This window comes from Arachis stenosperma, chromosome 6 (assembly GCF_014773155.1).
Source record: "Arachis stenosperma cultivar V10309 chromosome 6, arast.V10309.gnm1.PFL2, whole genome shotgun sequence".
Classification (NCBI taxonomy): Eukaryota; Viridiplantae; Streptophyta; class Magnoliopsida; order Fabales; family Fabaceae; genus Arachis; species Arachis stenosperma.
Window position 1 is genome coordinate 10,637,973 of NC_080382.1, and position 23,150 is coordinate 10,661,122.

General features: G+C 33.2%; 3 protein-coding genes and 2 long non-coding RNA genes across 27 annotated transcripts; 2 read left to right on the forward strand and 3 right to left on the reverse strand.

Annotated features, from left to right (window-relative positions):
* Positions 1-597: 597 nt before the first annotated feature.
* LOC130935105 (uncharacterized) lies at positions 598-2,367 on the forward strand. Of its 4 annotated transcripts, none has more exons than XR_009067809.1 (5): positions 598-850; positions 1,118-1,322; positions 1,412-1,471; positions 1,557-1,682; positions 1,946-2,367. It is a non-coding gene; the product is annotated as an uncharacterized LOC130935105 (long non-coding RNA). The 4 variants fall into 4 exon arrangements; XR_009067810.1 differs by having other exon boundaries at positions 1,118-1,295; XR_009067807.1 differs by having other exon boundaries at positions 1,118-1,471.
* Positions 2,368-8,390: 6,023 nt separating this feature from the next.
* On the reverse strand, positions 8,391-9,635 carry LOC130933464 (DNA mismatch repair protein MSH6-like). Its single transcript, XM_057863095.1, has 4 exons — positions 9,551-9,635; positions 9,099-9,361; positions 8,754-8,883; positions 8,391-8,658 (listed from the first exon to the last, which is right to left on the reverse strand). Exons 3-4 carry the CDS (start codon positions 8,866-8,868, stop codon positions 8,414-8,416), a joined length of 360 nt encoding a protein of 119 aa, XP_057719078.1. The 5' UTR covers positions 8,869-8,883; positions 9,099-9,361; positions 9,551-9,635; the 3' UTR covers positions 8,391-8,413.
* Positions 9,476-12,283, reverse strand: LOC130933463 (DNA mismatch repair protein MSH6-like). Of its 2 annotated transcripts, XM_057863094.1 has the most exons (7): positions 11,767-11,856; positions 11,491-11,669; positions 11,212-11,413; positions 11,027-11,123; positions 10,526-10,688; positions 9,790-10,079; positions 9,476-9,611 (listed from the first exon to the last, which is right to left on the reverse strand). In XM_057863094.1, exons 4-7 carry the CDS (start codon positions 11,042-11,044, stop codon positions 9,576-9,578), a joined length of 507 nt encoding a protein of 168 aa, XP_057719077.1. In that variant the 5' UTR covers positions 11,045-11,123; positions 11,212-11,413; positions 11,491-11,669; positions 11,767-11,856; the 3' UTR covers positions 9,476-9,575. The 2 variants fall into 2 exon arrangements, 1 of the variants encoding a protein (XP_057719077.1); XR_009067733.1 differs by lacking the exons at positions 9,476-9,611; positions 9,790-10,079; positions 10,526-10,688 and adding an exon at positions 12,105-12,283 and having other exon boundaries at positions 11,033-11,123; positions 11,767-11,858.
* On the forward strand, positions 11,755-19,457 carry LOC130933460 (probable serine/threonine-protein kinase At1g01540). 17 transcript variants are annotated; one of them, XM_057863087.1, is made up of 7 exons: positions 11,755-11,845; positions 12,428-12,544; positions 12,891-12,970; positions 14,427-14,507; positions 15,925-16,169; positions 18,702-18,911; positions 19,032-19,457. In XM_057863087.1, exons 4-7 carry the CDS (start codon positions 14,483-14,485, stop codon positions 19,137-19,139), a joined length of 588 nt encoding a protein of 195 aa, XP_057719070.1. In that variant the 5' UTR covers positions 11,755-11,845; positions 12,428-12,544; positions 12,891-12,970; positions 14,427-14,482; the 3' UTR covers positions 19,140-19,457. The 17 variants fall into 17 exon arrangements, 9 of the variants coding, with proteins under 9 accessions (XP_057719070.1, XP_057719069.1, XP_057719072.1 ...); XM_057863088.1 differs by lacking the exon at positions 11,755-11,845 and adding an exon at positions 11,911-12,192; XR_009067728.1 differs by lacking the exon at positions 11,755-11,845 and adding exons at positions 18,289-18,349; positions 18,454-18,619 and having other exon boundaries at positions 12,199-12,970; positions 15,619-16,169.
* A 63-nt stretch (positions 19,458-19,520) lies between these two features.
* Positions 19,521-22,534, reverse strand: LOC130933465 (uncharacterized). Of its 3 annotated transcripts, none has more exons than XR_009067736.1 (4): positions 22,144-22,534; positions 20,504-20,704; positions 20,093-20,203; positions 19,521-19,957 (listed from the first exon to the last, which is right to left on the reverse strand). It is a non-coding gene; the product is annotated as an uncharacterized LOC130933465 (long non-coding RNA). The 3 variants fall into 3 exon arrangements; XR_009067735.1 differs by having other exon boundaries at positions 20,093-20,212; positions 20,504-20,708; XR_009067734.1 differs by having other exon boundaries at positions 20,504-20,708; positions 22,144-22,533.
* Positions 22,535-23,150: the final 616 nt, after the last annotated feature.

A 23,150-nucleotide genomic window follows, 5' to 3' on the forward strand; every position in this document is an offset into this window, starting at 1 on the left:
TTAAAACACAAAATTCACCTAAACCCTACATCTTAACTCTCACCAACTAGGGGTGGCAACGGGGCGGGTAGGGGCGGGTTTTTGCTCTACCCGACCCCGCCCCGCTCAACAAAAACCCGCATCGAACTCGCCCCGCTTCTACCCGCGGGTAGTAAAATGTTAAACCCTAACCCGCCCCTGCGGGTACCCGCCCCGCCCCTACCCGCCCCAATAATTATTAAATCCAAAAAGTAAAATAAAATTTTAAAAATTATATAACCATTATTTACATTCATAACATAAATTAAAATAAAATTTAAATATGATACAATATTATTAATCATTTTACTAATTATTTTATATATATTACATATATTATATATTAAAAATATATATATTTATATATCTATTATATATACCGGGGCGGGTAGGGGCGGGTTTAACCTAAACCCCACCCCGCCCCACCCCGCCCAAGAACCCGCCCGCTAAAACCCGCCCCGGTCCGGGTGCGGGTAATTACCCGCCCCGAACGGGTAGGGGCGGAGTGGGTACCCGCGAGTTCGGGTAGTGTTGCCACCCCTATCACCAACCCTAACCAAAAGAAAAAAAAAAAAAAAAACTCTCACCAAACACTCAGATCTCCATTACTCTCCCACACCAACCACTAAACTCCAATCCTGGGAGAGATGCAACAAACTCAGATCCAGGCGAGGAACCAGCCGGCGATAGATCTGTCGCAGCAGTCTCCACCGTCGAGTCTCTCCGTTTCGAGGATTGTCGTCTTCTACTGGCCAGCGTCGCCGCCGACCCGCCATCCTCTTCTCCGAGCTCTGTTGTTTCGCCGTCCTCTTCTCCAACCCTCCCCTTCGTGGTACTATTTTCTGCTTCTACATGCTTTGGGTTTTTTTTTTTTTTTGGTTGTCCCTGTAAGCTCTGATTATAGTTCTTCGGACAGTGCTAAAATTTGTTCCTTCAAGCAATTATTAATGTATATTTTTTTGGTCTCTTGTTTAATTTAATCTCAGTGTCTATAGAAGTTAACAGGAGAAAATTTGTGCTATTAAGTAATAAGTTGAATTAATCTGCTGCAAAAGTTGTGCTATTAAGTAATAAGTTGATTTAATTCTTACCAACCCAGATCATTCATTTGACACCATCACTCCCAATTTTGAGAAAGGCTTGCTGCTCCTCGTTAACATCATCTCCCTCTGCACTGCCACAGTCTCTCTTTATGCTTCTTCTCCCCTTCTTCTGCTGCTGCCTCCTCCTCCAGCCTTCCTCCTCTGCTTTGCTCCACCGCCTCCTCCTCTCTCCCAGTTTGCTCTAACTCTCTGTCTCTGCAGGTTTTTCTAATCTCAGTTGATGATCTCTTTTAACTTGCTTTCCTTTCTCATGCCAATTTCTTCTATTGATCTTCTCCAATGAAAACAAGAATACCACGCTCTCATCCCAGTCTTTATGCGTATTATCAAGTTCTAAATACTAAAGTTAGGTAATGTTTGTGTTTGTGTTTGTTTTACTGTTTTGTGATTTAATTATGCTTAAATGGTGACTGTCTTCATGATTATTTATTTCAGTTATGTAGGATTTTGTGATTTCTTTGCCTAGTGATGTGCTGCTGGAGATTGAATTGCTGCTATTAAATTTTTGAAACTTGACAAGTTTGAGGTCTTTGTGGATTCACTGGATTGTAATTTCAAAAGGTTATTGATTAAATTTTATATTTCAAAATTTTTTTGGGGAAAAAAATGCATTTTCTTAGTAGAATATAGAGCTGTTTGTAATTTGCTAAGGGGAAAAAGAGGATCCTCTATGCTGAATTTGTCTCTAAAGTATAACTGTCTTTTAATGGTATTCTGAACCCACTAAATGATTTAAGGGTGCATATTAGAGGAGCCTGATCTTTCTGGTAAGTGGGGGTAATTTATTATTATGTCTTATGCAGACTTGTTTGAATGTGTTACAGACAGCTTGAACAAGAGATGGAAACTGTGATTAAAGTATTGCAGCCTGGACCCTTGGGAATCATAGAGCATAAGTTTTCTGCTGAGGAGATTTGTAAGGCTAATGATACTGTCTCTAAGGCTGTGGCCAATTGGCGAACTAATGCGAATTTGCATCCCAAAAATCAACTTTTAAAAGACTATATTCAGAAGTGAAACAACTTCAAAGTGCAGGCATATTTTGGCTTACATGTGAGGACAGTTTTATTTTAGATCCTCTAAACGTTTTTTGAGTTTTGCAAATTCCTTTCTGTACTTATTTATGATGTTGTATTAAACATGTGAACTTTGGTACACATAGCATTAGTTATTGAATTATGTTCACTATTTCACTATAATGAAGATCTTTAGTGAATGAGAGTGAGGTTAGTCGTTCTTCTTTTGTTATTTAAGTTCATCTATTAGTTTATTCTTGGAGGTATATGATGTTAAAATTAGGTTACATTTGCCTTATTTGACTAAAGAATGACAAGGAATAAAGTTCTGCTTAGTCGTTTAGGCAGTGATAGCACCAATGAGAAACGATTTAATACACCATTAAGAGCGCCTAAGAGGCATAACTTTTGCGAAAAAAACTAATTAAATATAAAGAAGAAGGTGTGGAAAAAACTGTTCTCATTCATTAACAAAATACAATTTAAGAAAGGATAACGGTACTTAGATATGAAGTTACATAACTATATGTAACAACACTAAATCCAATCCAAATGGATGAAATTAACCTTCCTTTAAGAGTACTAAATTTGTAATCACCGTAGCCTACGGTTGTCATGGAAATTATAGTTAAATAAAAACTATCAAAGACACTAATATCCTCTAACAAACAGGCCATAAGTGTTCCACTACCAATGACTAAGAAGACCATAACAATGGCTAAATAAATTTTTGCTTTTTGGACTAACTTATTTTCAATTACCCACCCATTTGGTATGCATGGTGCAAATATTATAATGATGTATGGTTCTAATTTTTTAAGAAGATGTGATATGAACCTTTGAAAAATGTTAGATGCAAATGGGCAACAAAGAGACACAAAAATAGTTACTATTTTACTCCCTATAGAAATAGGAGTAATATCACCATAACCTACGGTACTTAACGTGACTAATGTAAAATAAATAGCATCAACAATTTTTATTGTTGATTTAACCTTAAACTTCCCCTTCAAGTAAAGTATAATCCCAATCAAAAAATATAAAATCATACAGAATGAAGCAAATATATAAAATAAAATATCAGCATATCCCTGAAAATCAAAAAAAAAAAAAATTAGTAATTAAATCATAAACTTTTTATAATAAACAAATTAAAAATATATAAACAATAATAACGTATTAAAGAGTTATATCTAAAAGAATATTTTAATTATATATTTATTAATTTTTTATTTCAAATAATTACAAAATTTAAATTGATTTCTTTAATTATTCTAAATAATTTTTTAATATTCTTTTTTAATTTTGAATAAAAAAATACAATTAAAAACATCTTTTTTTAATATAAAAAAATTTAATATAATAATTCATACTCAATAAATATTTTTGAATTCTTATTTTTAAGATTTTTAAACAATACATGACCAAACTAATTAACTTAAAATATCAAATAAAATAAATAATTAAAAGTAAAAAAAAAAATTAAAATCATACAGAAAATTAACACACCTGCGCAACATGTAGCGCAACAAGTGAGGGCATACACATCTGCAGACAAGGTAACCACCAAGCTGGTCCACCATGAGGAGGTGCAGCATTTCTACCATTTTCAAGATCTCTATTACTGTCTGTTCTCACACGACGGCCGGTGGCTACGGTACTGGTGGGGTCGGCAACGGAGGGTTGCTGGAGCTGGGGTTGGCGGTGACTACGGGACTGGTGGGGTGGGCAACGGAGGGGGTTGCCGGAGCTGGGGTTGGCGTTGACTACGGGACTGGTGGGGTGGACGGTGAGTCTGGGTGGTCGGAATGGTTCAGCCTGTAAAGTGGAGGATATCAGTGGTAAGGATCGACTGCGGATGAGTGGTGGTGGAGTGGAGACGGTGGGGTTGGCGGTGATGGCGGTGGGGGTGGGACTGGGTGGTGGGGATGATTCATTCTGTAAAGTGGTGGGGGTGGCAGGGGAGGTGGGGGTGGCGGTGATGGGGGTGGAAGTGGCTTCGGCGTCAATGGCAGAGATGACGGCGGTGGTGACGACGTCGGCGGCGGAAATGACGGCAGCAGCGTAAATGACGATGAAGGTAATGGCGGCGGCGGCGGGGCTGGGGGTGGTGGTGATGGGGGTGGACGTGGCTTCGGCGGTGGTGATGGCAGCGATGACGGCAGTGGCGACGGCTTCGGCGGCAGAAATGGCGGCGGCGGTAGTGGAACCGGCGGCGGAAGTGGGGCTTTCAGCCTGTAAAAAAAATAAGGTGGAAACAAAAAAGTATTGGATCAGGTCCAATTCTAAAATAAAGAGGAAATCAATTAAAAAGTCCAAAAAGCCCATAATCTACAATAATTGATATTAATAATGAATCTGACCCAAAAAAGAGAGTATTTCCATTATTCTTCTAATAAAATTAAATTTTGTCTTAAAATTTACAAAAATTAATTTCTGTCAAAATAAAATATTATAAATTTTTAAAATATACTCATCACTCTTTTCAAATTATATTTTGCACTATAATCAATATTAAAAATAATTTTTTTAATAAAAAGTTATAAATTTTTAAATAATATTATACTTTCTAAACTTCTAAATTTTGAAAGTAATAACTTACTTTTTTTTTATCAGCCATGAAGAGAGGAATGGAATCAAATTGTGTGGAGAGAAAGAATGAAAATGAAGAGAGGAGAGTGTAAACTATGAGAAGCAATGGAAAAATGAAGAGATGATAGTTCATTTTATAAGGTAAGAGAGGAAAAGTAATTGGTCTATATGTTGCTGGAGGGGTACGGTGTATGCTGCTGAGGAGTGTCCTATGTGAGTGTGAAGGTAGTGGTAGTGGTTTTACGCTGCTGAGGATGAGTGTGTGTGTGAGGGTAGTGGTAGTGGTTTGTGCATGCAAAAAGATAGTAATGTGCAGCATGCATGCTTTGTAATACGTACGTGAAGGACAATGTTTAATCAGAAAACTATTCAAGTCTAATGTAGCATGTTTAATGTATAAGCATCAAAACCCAAATAGAAGCCAAAGAATCTGGGGCCACTGGCAGTAATTAAATAAAGAGAAACCATTTTGTTTCTTTCACAATCATATAAATAAAAATAGAAACATAAACTACAGAAAAGATAACCAAAGTGGTAATAATAATGCTTCATCGCTATATTCAAACTAGAATTGGAATATTATTGGATTGCATTTGCTTATTTGAATATTTATCTTAACATGGTCAACTGTTTTGTCACATTATGAGTTATAGACTTATTTCTACTTTGCTTTATTTATAAAGAATTATTTTTATAAAGCGAAACATAAATAAAGAAAACGTGTATATTGAACTATACAGACTAAGTAATCCATGAATTATACATAAATATATAATCATCACATGCCAATCACAATAGTATTGGCTTTTTTCTAAAAAAAATATACAACATTTAGCATGTTTGTCCTATTGAGTGAGTGGTGGTGCTGAGGATTGGTGATGCGCCAGACCACCGTCCTTTCGAAGGACAAAGTTTTACTTTTTGTTTTTTTTTCTCTTTTGGCCTTTTTGAAAATTTAGGGTTTGTTTGGATGTTGGAAAAAAAATGGAAGAAAAGAAAATAAGAGAAAAGAAAATGAGAAGAAAGAAAATGGAAAGAAAAGTTGAGTTATTTGTGTGTTGTTTGGATGAATAGAAAATAGATGGAAAGAAAATAGAGGGAAAATTTTCTTTTGTTTGGATGGAAAGAAAAGTGAAAAAAAAGAAAATCATAATAGTATAAAATTACGTTAATACCCTTATTATAAATAAAGTATAAATATTTTTATTTATTCATATTTTATTATATTTTATAAATATTATAAAATATTACAATTTTATATATTTAATTTAAATTATTTATCTAATATATATAATATTTAAATATAAATTTCTATTATAATAATATAGTAAAACTAAATTTATATTAATATTTGTTAATAATAATATAACTAAGGGTAATATTGGAAATACAAAAATATAACACTTTTCTTCTAATTTTCTTGCTTGTGATGGAAAGAAAATTTTTTTAGTGGGACCCATACTAAAATTTTTTTTCCTTCCTATTTTCTTTCATAACCAAACAAAGAAAAATACCATTTTTCACCCATTTTCTTTTCACTCATTTTCTTTCCACTCATTTTCTATCAAACCAAACATAGTGTTAACGAGAAAATGACTCACATTGATTCTTTCAATATTGCCAACTAGATTAGCCGCTTCCATTTAGAAAGGCTTGAATAATAATAGTTTATGTTCACATTTTCACTTCAAGACGTAGGATTTGTGGACCCTCGATGCCATTTCCTTGAGTTTGTTTAATTTAAAGTATCTTCATGTAATAACTTTGCAGTTTACATTTGTGTTGCTTGTAAGACATATATTCGCAGTGCTTTCGAGTGGAACGGAGGATTATCCATTTACACTTGTAACAGTAAGTCCATCACATTTGATACCCAATGTTCCTCATATATGATATTTATGCGTTTGGCTATGGAAAGCTCAACTGAATGGAACTTGTCTTTGATGTAGGTTATCATACTAAAGGCTAGCGGAATAATTTTACCCATGTACGTAATTATTAGAACGATCGGAGCCATTCACAACAGTGTTCAGCGACACTACGGGGATTATGAAAATGCAATATCACTGTCTGATACAAGTGACGAAAGCGAATCAAGCCGGCTTCATGCATATGCAACAAGTATATAAACATTATTTATGCAATATTAATCAGGAGCATTATGAAGATGCTTCTCGTCAATTTTTTTTATTTTTTGGTTGAAACATTGAACATAAGTTCATAGAAAGAGCAATTCGAATTGAAATGAATTTTCCCATTTACACATGCAGCATTCATACCTTGTAGTTTGTATCACCCACCGACCTAACAATACCTAATAGGGGGAAGAAAAAGCCCAACCGAATTCGCCTGTTGTATTAACTTTAAAATCAAGTCTATTAGGAGAACCCCTAAACATGTACAACGGGTCAGGCTTCAATTTGTTAGTTGTAACTAGAAGTGTCAACATGGTTGGCCCTATAGGGCTTTAGCCCTACTTTATAGGGCCAGAAAAATAAAAAGCCCTATAATTAATAGGGTCTAATATTTAAAAAGCTCTCAGGGCCAAAAGTTTTTATAGGCCAAAAATTCTAGGGCTAATTCATGGGTTACTTAATTTTTTATCTCAACAACACATATAAAACTTATTAAAAATTATTTAGTTTATTTTATCACTTTATCATTTTTATGTGTAAAAAATAAAAAATTAAAAAATAAATGTTAATAATGTGCACTAATAATATTAAAAGAATGGAATCTGTACAACATAAACTATAATAGCTGGCAAATCTTTCTTTGATTATTTTTATCAAACTTATAATCCTCGTTCTAAATATATAGATCCATGATTTAAAAGAATGAAAACTGTAATAATAATGTAGAGCACATTTTATATTATATTTTTAATATTATTAGTCGATTTCCACGTGTTGGAAAAGAAGCAAACGCCAAAAAAAAAAAGAAGCCATACCCTAAAATTTTATATTATTATTAGTTAGCTTTTCTCTAATACTCGATCTTCATTGATAGACATAAGGTTTATCGTTTTGCATAAATCCAGTGAAATGATTCCTTGGCTGCTTGCTATTCATAGAAATGATCATTGTAGCAGTTTGCACAAAAGGAAAATTGGTGATTCATTTTTTCATTGAATTCAATATATAGGCGACAAACATTTAGCATTAGGATATGTTTTCATCCAATATTATCATTTAGCAATATTAAAAGAAATAAAAAAAAAACTGAAGGAAAGTAATTAGTATAGCACGGAGTAATGTAGATTGTAGAGGTAATTCTTTGAACAATTTGTATTAGGAATGAAGAATAGGCAAAATTAAAGTTGGACTTCCCATGATTGGGGGCTTTTAGGGCTTGTAGGGCCAGCCCTGTTTTAATTTTTGTTGAAAGGGCTTAATTAGGGCTAGGGCTTACAAAAATATGATTTTGTAATGTTAGGGCTGTGGGCTAGGATTATTTTGGAGGGTTTAGGGCCAGCCCTAAGATTTTGGGTTCACTTGACACTAATAGTTGTAACCAATCACTATCGCTACAACTATTTACAAGCACGCCATCAACAAAAGTAGTATGTTGGTTGCAAGATGGCCCTTATCCCATCTGGATTGATTACTACAGAATCTGGCCACCAAAACCTTGTTTTTTCAAAAAAATGAATCATGGCAAACATATCTAGATTCTCTACAGCAATTAACATCGCTGCATAAGTTCTCTTGCTCTACTCTTAAGTTCATGGAGGGAGCTGTCACAACCACCTTCCTGATAACTCAAATTTGCAGCAGCCTTGTTCAACATTTTCATTACAACTATCATCTCATCAACCCATTCCTGATTTGAAGAGTTTGTTTCAAGAGACGCATTTCTAGATTTACCATAAGAGGCCTCAAATTCTTTGGACTTAGCAGCAGCCTTCTGAAGCACGGAAGTTGGAAGCCCTGCAATAAATTTCATGTACTTTGTTATAATAAGAACTGGCTAAGAACATTAAAAAGAAATCAAAGAGAATTTTCGAAGTAGAAAAGAATAATACCTGCCAACCGTGCAACATTAACACCATAGCTCTTGGGACATGCACCAGGGGTCAGCCTATAAAGAAAGGTGACTTCATCCACGCCAATTGTTCCACTACCAACTTGGCATGCCATATGGCAGAGGGAGACCTTTACAACAATATATGAAAGACAAACTAAGAACTACTAAACAGAATAGAAAACTGGAAATTCCATAACATATAATGTAAGACTTCAATTGCATATCTTAAAAGGCTACTTGTGAACCCATGGGTACACATGAACTAACACAAATGAGCTCAAATATCTCTTCTGAGCATCGGAGGATGGGTTTAATTATCGTGTATGAAACACACATGGAATACCTTGGGATCTTTGTAATAATCAATAGCTAATCGATGATAATGTGTAGAAAACAATCCACGACACTGAACCTTCCGCACAAAATGTTCTAGAACAGATTCCCTGCATAGGTAAGAAATCAAATATCAAATATTAATAAAGACATCATAGGGTATAGAAGTATTCCAGTCCCACAAAAGACTTGCGCAATGGCTTGCCCATCAGAAGTTGAGGTCCCACGCCCAAGCTCATCAAGAGCCACCAATGAATTACGAGTGGCTGAAGACTGTATTCATCATCAAACACATTTAGAGTATGAATACTTTAATCAGATCAAATTCATATACGTAATAGATCTAAAATATGTAACAAGCCAAATAAAAGGGTTCATAAAGCTTGTCCTAAGTCCGTCTTATTATCGTGCCTACTTAACCCTTATTTCACGTTATTAAAGTTGATGCCAGAGGGGTCTCACCAGCATTGTTGCAGTTTCTGAAAGCTCAGTTAAAAATGTATCTGGCCAGCCATGATATTATCTTTGGCACCCATGCGAACAAAGCAGAAGAAAACATGTTATTAAATTATCAAATGCTCTGCCACACTCTTTTGCACCTCAGCAGTTTCCAAAAAAAAAAAAACTCCAACACTTCTCCCTCCCAATATATATATATAAAGAAGAGATCAAAAGAAGCAACATGACTGAAAAAGCTTCACCTGGGTCAAAACCACCGCCAAGCAAACTTGGTGAAGGAGAGTTGACTTTCCACCCATGTTAGGACCAGTTAGAAGAATAAAGTTGGCATCGTGTTGACCACCAATTGATATGTCATTGGGTACAAAGGCCCCCTTTCCTAAGGAATCACTCCTAAGGACTGGGTGTCCCAAACTTTTAGCAGAGAGGTAAGGACTGTCTTTGGTAGATAGCATGCTTAAAAAACTTGGTCTGCATGTTGGCCCTTCATAGTAATCATGAGCAATAGCTAAACTGATCAAAACATCCAGCTCTGCAATATGTTGGTGGCATCCAGTTTAAGCCATAAACAAAGAAATGCTTTTGATTTTCTATTTAAATGCATGAAAAATTTATCTTGGAAAAAATATCCTAAAGGAAAGGAGTGTATTGAACCAAGATAAGAAAGGCTAAAACAAAGAGAATCATTTCAGCAGAAGAAATATAGTGAGCAAACAATAGGCACAATACAAAATTTGACAGCCGAACATGTACAAGACATGCATCTTTCACATTTTCATTTAATCTTCTTGTAATCTTGTATTGATCAAATGGTACCAGGTTTATGTTTGTACATTCCCCCTCCATGGGCAATAGGAAAGTCATTATTTTAAAAATACTAATTTTACAGTTTCAATTCATATTTCTGGTCGTAATACAATAAAATGACAACCTTGTCACTAATGAGGCTTAAGCAGGGTTCAGAAGAGCAATAAGTACCAGCTGTAGTAGACACCAATTGCCTCCACTTAGTATGATTTTCACCAAAGCGTCCAATTAATCTCTGCAATGTACTTTTCAATAAGGACTCCTTTTCAGATTCAGCTTGGGAGAGTTCTCCCAGGAACTTTTTAATAGCAGGAGTCCAGTACCTAAAGAAGCCCTGCATGGACCAAATGAAGAAATCAAAAGAATGATTAATTCATGTTAGAAGGACATATTTCAACCCAGAAGCAAAGGGTGAATATTGTCGAGCAATAATAAAAGCTATCTTGCCATATCCCTAAGTAATGTAGGACTTCTAATAATTCACTTCTGTTAACTGATATAAAATACCAAGACCCGCCAGCATAATAAATGGGCTAAACTAAGGCAAGGATACTTAGAACTAGAATCCAACAAATTAATACCGCAGACTGTTATATTCATAGACATGAGAATCAAACAAATAGTACCAAACAGTTTCCAATTTTGTTCGCATTAAATTGTCAAAACATTGACCTTATGAACGCAGCTCATAGTCCCGAGGAACTTTCCCACGCAAATTTTCTGGGACTTCTAAAAGGTATGTGTCCTTTCCAACAGTGACATAAGTGATCTGTAACACAAATAGGAGCATTCAAATTTGATTTTATGCACAATAAAAGGACTAAACTCATTGTTTCCATCTGAGGTCTTGGTCTTACAGATGTGTCTCCAAGCAATTTCCTTTGTTCATTAAGATGTTTTGATAAACTGGACTCAATTTCTTTAACTGCCTTACAGGCTGAGTCATACTCAGGGTCAACTCCTTCATGAGGTATTACACGGCCTGAATTATTGGCTTCCACCCAATCAAAGGCATCCTTGAAATGGTTCAAGCCAAGCAGACATCAGGAAGATCTTTTCCTACAGTTGACAACATACAATACCTCAAACAGTAGCCCAGAGTAATTTTATAGCATATTTCATTGAGATAACCATACCAGGTGTTAACAGATGATGGAGTAGTCTAGATTTGACATCATTCAGAATAACGCCAAGAGAAGAGCATGCTTGCGACATTAGTTCACAACCACGAAGAGCAGAAATAAACTCTTGTAGTTGTTTCTTTGCTGCATCCTCATACAGAACCACTTTATTAGCATTCCTTCCATTAGCTTCACTACATTCATGAAAAAGAAAAGTGAGTACTTAAGAATATGATCAGTGAGGCATGTATAAATAATTAAATATCACACAGTTGCATAGATATCTTTTACCTAGTGGAGAAGATGCGGGCCAGCAATCGCTCCATGTCAGGTAGCCTTGACAAAGCTTTTCGAAATTCTAGTGCATAAGGTAAATTAACTCCCTAAAAAGCAAATCATATATCAAAGAAACTATTATTTACTAATATGTATAATTGCTAGCAAGACATAATCCCTAGCGAGATTCTTTCCTTTTTCGTCTACTTCTCCTTCCACCTTTGCATACTACTAGAATTTATAAAATATTAGTTATACTAATAAAATTATGCTTTTAACAACATTTGTAAAATAAATGTTAGAGAATGTAATTTTTTAAATGAAGAAAAATAAACATCACATACAAACGTTACCAAATCAAGTTTCAAGTTTCAACGCATCTCCTTTGCAGTCCATTTTCTTCACATCGAGAGCGAATTTCTTTCGATCCTTAGAGTTTATGTTCAATTTCCTGCACTTGTTTCTCTCTTTGTTTTTTCTTTCTTAGAATTTGTTTTTGAAACTGTGTTTTTGAAACTCTGTTCAATTTCTCTCTTTGTTCAATTTGTTTTTTCTTTCTTAGAATTTCCTGCACTTCTTATAAATTGATTTAGGTTTTGAATTGGTTATTTAGTAGTTAGGTTTTGAATTTAGGTTTTAATTAAGTTGTTTAAGGGGTTGGTATCTAATGTGACAGGAAGAAAGTAGTGAGGAAGAAAGGAATAAGGATTGATCTTCAAATTTGGGATAGTTTGTTTGAGATATGGTGAACCACGAGTAGAACATGTTTGTGAATTTGTCTCAGTGAATATAGGTACACTGCTGTGATTATCATTTGGTTATGAAGTGAGCATGTAATAGTTACTCACCAATTTTGAACGAGAATTCAAATTACTTACTAGGGCTATCCCTTAAATTCTTGATATTCTGCTTGCATTATAATTAATTATCCATGTTCTTATGAGATATTATGTCATATAATGCAAGCTAGTGAGGTTTTAATTGGTGATTTCCCAATATTTTTCATTTCTTAGACCTTAATTGATGGTTGTGATCCTAAGCTTTTATTTCCTGTCCTCCTTTCTCTGTTCTATCATTTCTATATATGAAGTTAGTGTTAAGAGAATGTATGTACATGCTTGGTCAACTTCATTTTGCAGGTGCTAGAGTATCTGGCTGTGGGAAAGATACTGACATTTGAACATATCAATGGTGGTCTCCCATGTCATGGAATGGAGAGGTGGGTAAATTTCAATTTTTTTTTCTCCACTGGAATAGTTAGAAATTTCTAGTAGTCATGTCTAGTTGTTGCCTCCTTTGTTTTGGTTCTTATGGTTAACACAAGCTTAAAAAGATATTATTCTGGTATTATAAAACCATGAAATATGCTACACCATATGTGTGTGTCTGTGTGAAATGTTAAATATCTATACTACTAATAATGGGTATTGGTCCCTTTGGTTATAATTCCTACTACTGCAGTTTTTGTATCAAATCTTGTCTGTGTGAAATTCACATAAAGATGCTGAGATGACATCTATTTTCACTTATGATAATTGGCCACTGATATAGGGGTGTGTTTGTTTCTGATTTTCAAAATAGTGATTTTAGTTTACAACTTGATTTTTTTTATAAATTTGTAAGAAAGTTGAAAACTGATTTTAATTAGAAGCTACCTGTTTAGCTTTTACCAAAATCCAAAAAGAAGGAAAAAGCTCAAAAACAGATTTTTATTTTTTTTTACATTATGATTATTTTCTAAATTTATACAAATATGTGAAAAGTTTTGTCGGAGAAAGTTAAAACAAGCGCATCCATAGTGTCAAGTTTGTATTTGTCAAGATGTGTCAAATCTTTCGGTGCTTAATGGCTTTCAAAGGTTAAGCAGAGGATGCTATGATGAGAATGTCTGCGCCTGCGCGCATGGATGCTCTGTTCTTTTGATTAAGTAACCTCCTCAATCAACTTGTTTAAGTAAATAATCCAACTATGATTTTGTAATGCTTCTAAGAATCAATGTCCTGCCATTTATTTTTTTATCTGTGATTCTCCTATATTAAAGAAAAAGTTATTATTAGTTTTCTAATTTTGAGCATCATATAATTTTAAGCACATTATTGATTAAGGAATATGAGCTTAATAGGATGAACTAATTAGATGTTAAAAATTATATGAGAGTATTTTAGTAAAAAATCTTTATAAATGAACCTTGATTTTGAATTTCTTTACTCTTCGGCATATGTCTTAAAAGTGAGAAATCAAATAAAATGGAGATGGTACTAGTACAGAAAATAATATAATACCACCCTCATTGTTCTTATGCTAAATCTGAGGTTAGGTTAAGCCTATGAGATTTTAGCATTATCTGCTCTAGTGCTCTTAGCTTTATGAATTCCACAATGCTTGAAGGGTATCATCACTGGGGCAATTCTTTCCCTTGAGCTAGTTCTTTGGGTGGAATTACACGAAAATGTTATGATGGTATCATTATTTATGAATTCCACAATGTTTGAAGGGTATCAATTTCGGCCTATACATGGAGTTATTTGTGTTCACCAAGTCATTAATTATTTGTAATACTATTGGCAATTTGAGGCGTTAATTGAGTAATGCTGAATGAAGAGAGTTAATTAATTAATTATTGTAATTAAGTAATTGTTGCTTCTCTTCACCAAGACGTGATGCTTTTCCAGCAGGTCTAAGAGTCCTTGTTGTTGATGATGACCCAACATGACTTAGGATCCTTGAAAAGATGCTCAAGAAGTGTTCCTATGAAGGTTCTTGTTCTTGCTACTCTTTCTTTCAACTCATCACTAACTATATATGCCACTCTTCTTATCTTATTTATATATTATGTGCTAAGTTTGAAGTAATAATTAATTGTTGCACTATGGACTATGCTTCTCCAAAATTGATAATATGAAATTTTCTTGATTGCCTTTAATGATATTTTTGGGTCTAAGTTACTATCTGAATTTTATTGTGTTATGTTAATAGAAATGATCTAACATGTTAAAATTGAGAATATTTTAATATTTTTCCATTTTATTTAATCTTTTTTATAAAAATAAATCTTTTAAGATTATTTTATTTTGTTTTTTACTTGATAACTTAGTCATTTGAGGTTGCAAGATAAGTTTTATTTCATAAGAAACGAAAAAGTTGGGTAATTGAAATCAGAACAATTTATAAGTTAGTGATTCTATTCTCTCTTACCATGTTTACTAAAAGAAGTTCTCTTATTGAATTTCATGTTTGTTAATCTTTCAGCCATGAGTATTAACTGTCATTTGGATAATTGATGCAGCAGTATAGGCACCTAGTGTTTTAATTTAGTCATGTGTTAACAAAACATGTATTTAAATTTCGATAAAAATAGAGAAAAACGCATTCTTCAAGTAAAATTTATGAATTGAAGTTTAACATGTAAAAGTCAATTAATTGATGAAGATAAATGCTTTGATGCATAATCGAAAACTAGCTAACACTAAGTTGAAATACGGGGAAGGAACACTCAAATTTTATCTATAAATAGAAGAAGAAAAGAATTGATGGAAACTTCCATTCCAAAACATAAAATCACATTAAAATGCTGCAAAATTTTTAATCACACGCTACTAAAGATTATAGAGTGCAAGTGCATGTGAATATTGTGAGTTAATTTTTTTTATTGTTTATTTTAATTTTGCAGAGATCATGTTGACAACAATATAGGCACCTCACAATAATTATTGCACCCATAATATTGCAATCCACAAAAATAACTTGCAAATTTAAAGTTTGAAATTCAGAGACTTTTACGTCAAAAAGCATGTAGAACATAGGAGTTTGTTTTTCCAAAATTTGTTTCCCAAATTCATAAGATTGTTGTTGATTGCTTTTTGGTAGGCATGACCGGTCCAAGGCGGTAAAAATCTTAGTAAAGGATTTGAAAGTGTTTGCTACTTTTAATGAAGAATTGTTCAAAGAAATCACACAGCTTTTGACATTGGAGAATTTTAGGTTTGGGTATATATATTGGCATCTTGTGGGTTTTGGTGTTATCGTTGTCCAAAAAGTGAGCATTGATAGGATTTCGAACAATTTCCAATTTTAAAATTGTAAATAGGCTACTTGAATCTGTATATAGGACAATTGTTTATGTTGTTGTCTTCCTGGGATGTGTTCTGTTCCATAGTGCTCCATTGGATGCAGGGACAATTTTCACAGTTCTTGCAACATTGAGGATCATGTCAGAACTAGTTAGGATGATCCCTGAGGCTCTCTCTATTCTTATCCAAGTTGTGGTATATTTCGATCGGCTCAATACCTTTTTGCTTGCTGAAGAGTTAGGCAGTAATAAAATTGCAAGGAGTGTTAAGCAAAGTTCAGTTGGTGACAACAATGCTGTAGAAATTGAAGATGAAAACTTTACCTGGGATTCCAGACCACCTGCTGAGGTAATTCCATGATTATTTTTCTTCAGGTTTTATTTTTGCCCACTATATGAGTTCTTATTGCTTTTTTGTTTGATGTGCATAAGATGAACTTGGTTGACTGGTTTAAGGGAATGGTAACAAGTTGTCGCAGCGATGAGCTAGTTAGATAAATACATTTTTCTAGAATTAGTATAAGGACCAAGTTTTTTATGTATACTATGTATCACTTTTTTTTTCTTTTTTATATGAAATATTCATAGAGTTTAAGTGCTATAAGTATTTTTTTTTCTTTATTCATTTTATTTGCATCACAAAGCAAACTTGTACAATGATTATTGATTTATGAAAGAGGCTATAAAAATTTCATTTTGTGATTTGTGAATTTAATGAAATATTTTATGTTGTAGTAATTGATTTTAGTATATTTATATTATGTATAATATAAAATAAAAAAAATAGTATAATATAACTAAAAAAAATGTTACTAAAGATTTTTTGTAACATTTTTTAAGTGTTACAAAAAATATCTATGGTAATATTTTTTGAAGTATTACAAAAAATATTTATGGTAACATATTTTAAGTGTTACAAAAAATATCTATGGTAACATTTTTCTAAGTGTTACAAAATATATCTATTGTAATATTTCATTAAGTGTTACTAAAAAAGGTTTATTGTAATTTTTTTATAATATTACTATAGAAGATCTATTGTAACATTTTTACTAAATGTTATTAAATCTTTAGAAAAATATTAGTAAAACTTTTTAGTTACATAGAGTATAGTTAATATTTGTTAAAATGTTACTAATAAAATAGCTAATATTTTAATATGATTTGGTAATATTTTTTAAATAATGTTAGTAAAAGTTAATTATGTAATAGTAAATACTGTACATTTTTTAATCTGATTTACATAATTTATAAATAATTTTTAAAAAAAAATCACAAACAATAATATGGCCACATTATTTTCTGTTTTCTTTTCAATAACCAAATCTCATCTTGGGAATAAGATCAGACTAATCTTAGGTCAAAGATATATAATACCAAAATTAAAAGAATGAAGTAAATCAAAATAAAAATAAGATAAAATTGGATAAAAGATTCACTTTATCTCATTAAAAAATGACTTATTTAATTTTATTTGTGCATTTTATACTTTGTCACAAATGTTACAATAGTTTGATAAGTAGTATTTGTTGATTTCATATTGGATCAAAAAAAAATCTAATCATAAATTCATAAATATAAATATAAAATCTAATCCTTTAACAAAACTAAAAATATATTAAATTAAATTAAATATCACAACAAGTAAAAATATAAACTAACATAAACAAACTAAATATTATAACAAGTAAAAATATAGGACACGGATTTCTTACTCCTAACTTTATACAGGAGTATGATTCACCATCAATAAAATATTTACAAAATGAACCCCGTTTTTTATTTTTGAAAGAATTAATAATTAAACATTTACCCTCTGCGTTTTTTTGTTTTACACATTCCTCCTGTTTCTTTTCATCTGAGTTTCAAAGAGGAGACTCCAAAGCTCTGCTAGGGCTTTTGCCCCTCTGCTACCATCAACGTCGCTCGTTCCTTGGTCCTGCCCCTCCGCGGTAGCTCGCTCTTTGATCCTCTCCCTGCGCCGTGGTCGTTCTCTGATCTCTCCATTCGCGGGATTGCTCGTTCTCCCCTGTATCGTGCTTGTTCTCTGATCGTCGACGCCGCAACAAGCTGCCGCCGCCGCCGCTACACTCGGGTCCACCACTTCATTATTTTCTGTCGCCTCTCTGTTCCTCTTCTTCGCCAGCGTCTCTGATCTCTGTCCTTCTCCCTCCACCTCTCCCTCTGCGATCTACTCCTTTAAGGTTCCATTTTGTTTTTATTTTTATTGTACTTTATTTTCTTTTCTATGAAAAAATTTTATGTGAATTTGAATGTTCTTCGTTTGCCAGAGTATTGAATGTTGTTTTGATTTCAAAAGAATTTGATAAGAAACTAGTAAAAAGTTTCAAAATGGATTAGGAGTCCTTGATTATACTTTAATGATTGAATTTGATTGTTGTGATTTGGTTGGTAGTAACTCTTTTGATTTCTAATTGAATAAGGCTCCTACTTTTTTGTGGAAGTAGGGCAATGATTGTGAAGATCTAAAATACAATACATGATGTCTTGTATGATGGGGACATTTGGGTTAGTATGAGTTAACCAAACATTTTTCCTTATCAGTTAGTTTGACTTTCTATACTCAAATATTTCAGGCTTCAAAGTTCATGTTCTCTTTTCTTATTCTGTAGTTATGTTGCACTGGAGTAGGCATGCATTGGAATGCTGACTGAGAAGAGTGATGTTTATAGCCTTGGGATACTTATTATGGAAATAATTACCGGAAGAAGTCCCGTTGATTATAGTAAATCCCAAGGAGAGATTAGAGGCTATAACCAATAATAGTATACAGTTTTGGTTTTAATCTTCTTACACTGTTCTATGCTGATTATTTTCTCTCTTTTTCTATTTTTCTAACTAGAATTTGGTATATTTGCAGGTTAATTTAATTGAATGGTTGAAAGCTATGGTTGGCAATAGAAATCAGAGGAACTCATTGATCCGAACCTTCCTGAAAAGCCATCTTCAAAGGTTCTTAAGCTTTGCTCTGTTGGTTGCTCTTAAATGTGTTGATCCAGATGCCACAAAGAGACCTAAAATCGGACAAATAATCCACATGCTTGAGGCCGACGAGATCCTATTCAGTGATGTATGTTCTTTCCCTTTCTTGAACTCTGTATTATACATAACTGGAGAGCAAAAGCAAGATGATTCAGCATTGCTATAATCTGATTCTCATTTATCACTATTTTATCATTCTTTCTTGTAGGAACGGAGGACTGGAGGGGAATCGTTGCGATCCCATGGCAATTATCATCATGAGCAAAAGGACTCTAACAGAGATAGAAAGCGAATAGGTAAAGAGATCACTGATTGAAGTGAAGATGATAATAGCAGTAAAAATCTTGTCCATCCCACTAGGTTGAGATGATAGTTGTTAAATGGTAAATGTAGCTATGTATTTATTATTTTTGGTTTTAGTAGTTTGCCTATATTAATTTCTACCTCAATCTGAACAATATGCAATGAGTGTATTTTTGCTGCATAATTTTTCCTCCCACCACAATTTGGGATTCATTGTATACTCATTCATTATTACTAAAAATCAAAATTTTGATGTCGTCCTTCTGATTTATAAGACAAAAAGTAGCTCAAGTGTTTTATAAAAAGTAATAATATTTTCAAGTTGCTCAAACTGTAGTATCAAATTATCGTTGTCTCATTCTGGTCCCATCATAACTTATGGCCCCATCATAAATTAAATTCTTGTCATTTTGTGAGTGTAGTTGTTATGAGCACTAAACCACCCAATGTGAGAGATAAAAAAAATCCACGGCAAGGTAAAAATTTTCACCATTTTCCAAATCAAAGCTACAAACAAGTCTCAAAAGTCAAAACTTACAAGCACTACTAAGCATACATGCAGAATTCTTGTACAAGAACATAAACGCATAAACTAATTGGTGAATCAATGATACAATAGACGGCCGTTGCTTACGAACTTTTTGGCTAGAGAGCTCGGATTGCAATCACACCTCAAAGTTGAAGGACTATGAGTGAAGAACTACAGGTAAACCAGAAAAGAATTTAACCATCCGATCATTCATTCGTTCAGGTTAATACACTAATTGTGATGTAGAGGGACTCTGCAAAAAGTGTTTGCTTGGGCCTCACACAAAGGAAAATGATCATAACCTGCTTGATAAATACACAATGATGTATTATTCCTTTTTAGCTTCAAAAGCAGAACCGAAAGGGACAAATTTAGCTTGAGAAAATATTGACACAAAATAATAATACCATAATGCAAAATTTTACAAAAGTACTTACATGCTTACCAAGTTGCAACTGCTACAGAAGCTGGCTAATGCACATTTTAATGGTTGAATCCAGATAGAAAGTAGATCCTCCACTATAGCAATTATCTATTTCTTGATGCCCCTGGAAAATCTATTTGAGTTGGTATTTATATGAAATGATATGAGATAGAGCAGCTTCAAAGGGAAAAAAAAATTAAAAATCTATTTATAAGTGATTTGCAAGTTTTGAAAAGGATGATAACTTTCTAAGGGGAAAAACTAAGAATATAACTAAACTTATACATCCTCAATCAGAGGCTTCAAAACTCAAGAAAGGGAGCAAATTGAGTTTATAGAACTTCTAAGATCATTCCTACTACCGAGTACCAATGCATATCCTATGGTGCATGGAATATAAGTGATAGTTCAAAGAGTTACTTACAGAATGTTGAATATGGATAATCATGATAGTAAGTACACTTCCTTCCTTCATCTTCTCTATAAGAAGGTGAAAGAATGTCTAGCACAGCACAATGTGTTATTGCTGTGAAACAGTGCAGATTTCCACCATGCTTTGGATATAAAATTGATGTCTCGCATGGTGCAGTCATGACCTTATCAACAGCTAGCTAGCTTAGCCAGTCTAACTACAACAAAAATAAATTACAACAAAATCATTTTAAAACATGGATGCAGAACAGCAAGTTTTATAAGCCATTAAATATGATATCATATTGTTTAATAATGTTGATAAAAAGATCTCCTGAATGAGATATACAATTATGCAATTTTAAGTCCTCAACAGTAATAGCAATTAGTCATAGGAAATTCTATAGAAAAATGATTAATCTCCCTAATACTCTTACTAATAATTCCCCTAACTAATAGATTTAGAAAATCTTGAATGCTTTTTTTAATATATATATTTACAAGGCATTGAATACCTTTACTTTTTCACTTAATACTTTTTTTTTAATTTAATATTAGAAGGACCATTAGGAGTACATGTTAGGAAGATGTATCATTACTCAGTGCTTTTTATATTTACATGCTCTCATACAAAAGTGTGGGACAAGACAAAAATGTGTTACAGCGACAAATTAGCAAAAAAAAAAAATTTATTGTTCATAAGATTGAGAGTGCAATTTAACTTTGACCTGTTGATTTTATGTTTATTGTATTTTTGCTTTTATGGGAGAATTGTTGGTTATTTTTTGTTTAATTGATCTGCATATATTTTATACTAAAGGCTTCCTTTTACTGAGTATATCAAAAAAGGAAATTGAAATAAGTATGAATTTGGCAGTGTACTATTACATATAAGTGGCAATTATCTGCCTTTGATTTTGCTACTAATCGAAATTCTTTGTTCCTTTAATTGATTATATCACACAGTAGCAATAACAAAAAGAGAGGTCAACGGGCAGTTGGACTTGATAAAAGTGGCAGAGGGCTCCATCAATTTAGTATGAAAGGTTTTTTGTTTACCCTCTTTGATTGATTTGTTCTTCAACAAATTGATTCCAATTAACAATAACCTAGCAATTAAATCAAAATATTTCTGAAGTTTAAACTAACAAGTTTTACAAAATATATTATGAGGTAATATCAATCAAATCTCTTCTCTTAGTCATCCTTATTTTATTTTATTTTATTTTACCCAGTAAATCAGCATAATTGGAAACATTATTGACTTCCTAATGATACAATCTCTGAAATTTACTCCTAATTCAATGAGTTCCCTCATGCAAGACACCATGTATTGTATTTTAGTTTTCCACAATCATTGGCCTACTTCCACAATAGAGGTTAAACTTCAAACAAGAAAAAAGTAGGAACCTTATTCAATTAGAAATCAAAAGAGTTACTACCAACCAAGTCACAACAATCAAATTCAATCATTCAAGCATAATCAAGGACTCCTAATCCATTTTGAAACTTTTCACTGGTTTATTATCAAATTCTTTTGAAATAAAAACAACATTCAATACTCTGGCAAACGAAGAACATTCAAATTCACATAAATTTTTTATAGAAAAGAAAATAAAATAAAGTACAATCAAAATAAAAACAAAATGGAACCTTAAAGGAGTAGGTCGCAGAGGCAGAGGTGGAGGAAGAAGGACAGAGATCAGAGTCGCTGGTGAAGAAGAGGAGCAGAGAGGCGACAGAAAACAATGAAGTGGTGGACCCGAGTGTACCGGCGGCGGCGGCAGCGTGTTGCGGCGTCGACAATCAGAGAACAAGCACCATACAGGGGAGAACGAGCAATCCCGCGGATGGAGAGATCAGAGAACGACCACGGCGCAGGGAGAGGATCAGAGAGCGAGCTACCGCGGAGGGGCAGGACCAAGAAACGAGCGACGTTGATGGTCGCAGAGGGGCAAAAGCCCTAGCAGAGCTTTGGAGTCTCCTCTTTGAAACTCAGATTAAAAGAAACAGGAGGAATGTGTAAAACAAAAAAATGCAGAGGGCAAATGTTTAATTATTAATTCTTTCAAAAATAAAAAACGGAGTTCATTTTGTAAATATTTTACTGATGGCGAATCATACTCCTATACAAAATTAGGAGTAAGAAATCCGGGGCCAAAAATATAAACTAACATGGCTAAGGATTCGGTGGTTCAAGAACCTTTGGACCACTTAATGGTCCCATTAGAAAACATGTTTTCAGAGTTTTTTTAATAATTGCTACATAGTCCTTGAACTAATTTTAATTACAAATTAACCCCATATATTTTATTTAATTATAGAAACTATTTTTTATTTTATAAATTATTATTTTATCAATTATCTATTAATTTATTAACAATCAAATACAAAAATAACAACCAATTATATCCTCCATTCATCCTAATAATTCCAATTGATTAAAATGTTAAATTTGATCTCGTGACGTTCGTCCATGGCTTCCAGATAGTGTTTCCTTGAAATTCAATCGATTGGTTTATCAAAACAATCGATTGAATGATAACTCAATCGATTGGATTACATTGTATCACAAAACAATCGATTGAAAGTTGTAAGGTAGAATGGTTTTCGTTTAAACCAATCGATTGTTTATACTTTCCAATCGAATGAATGCCTCA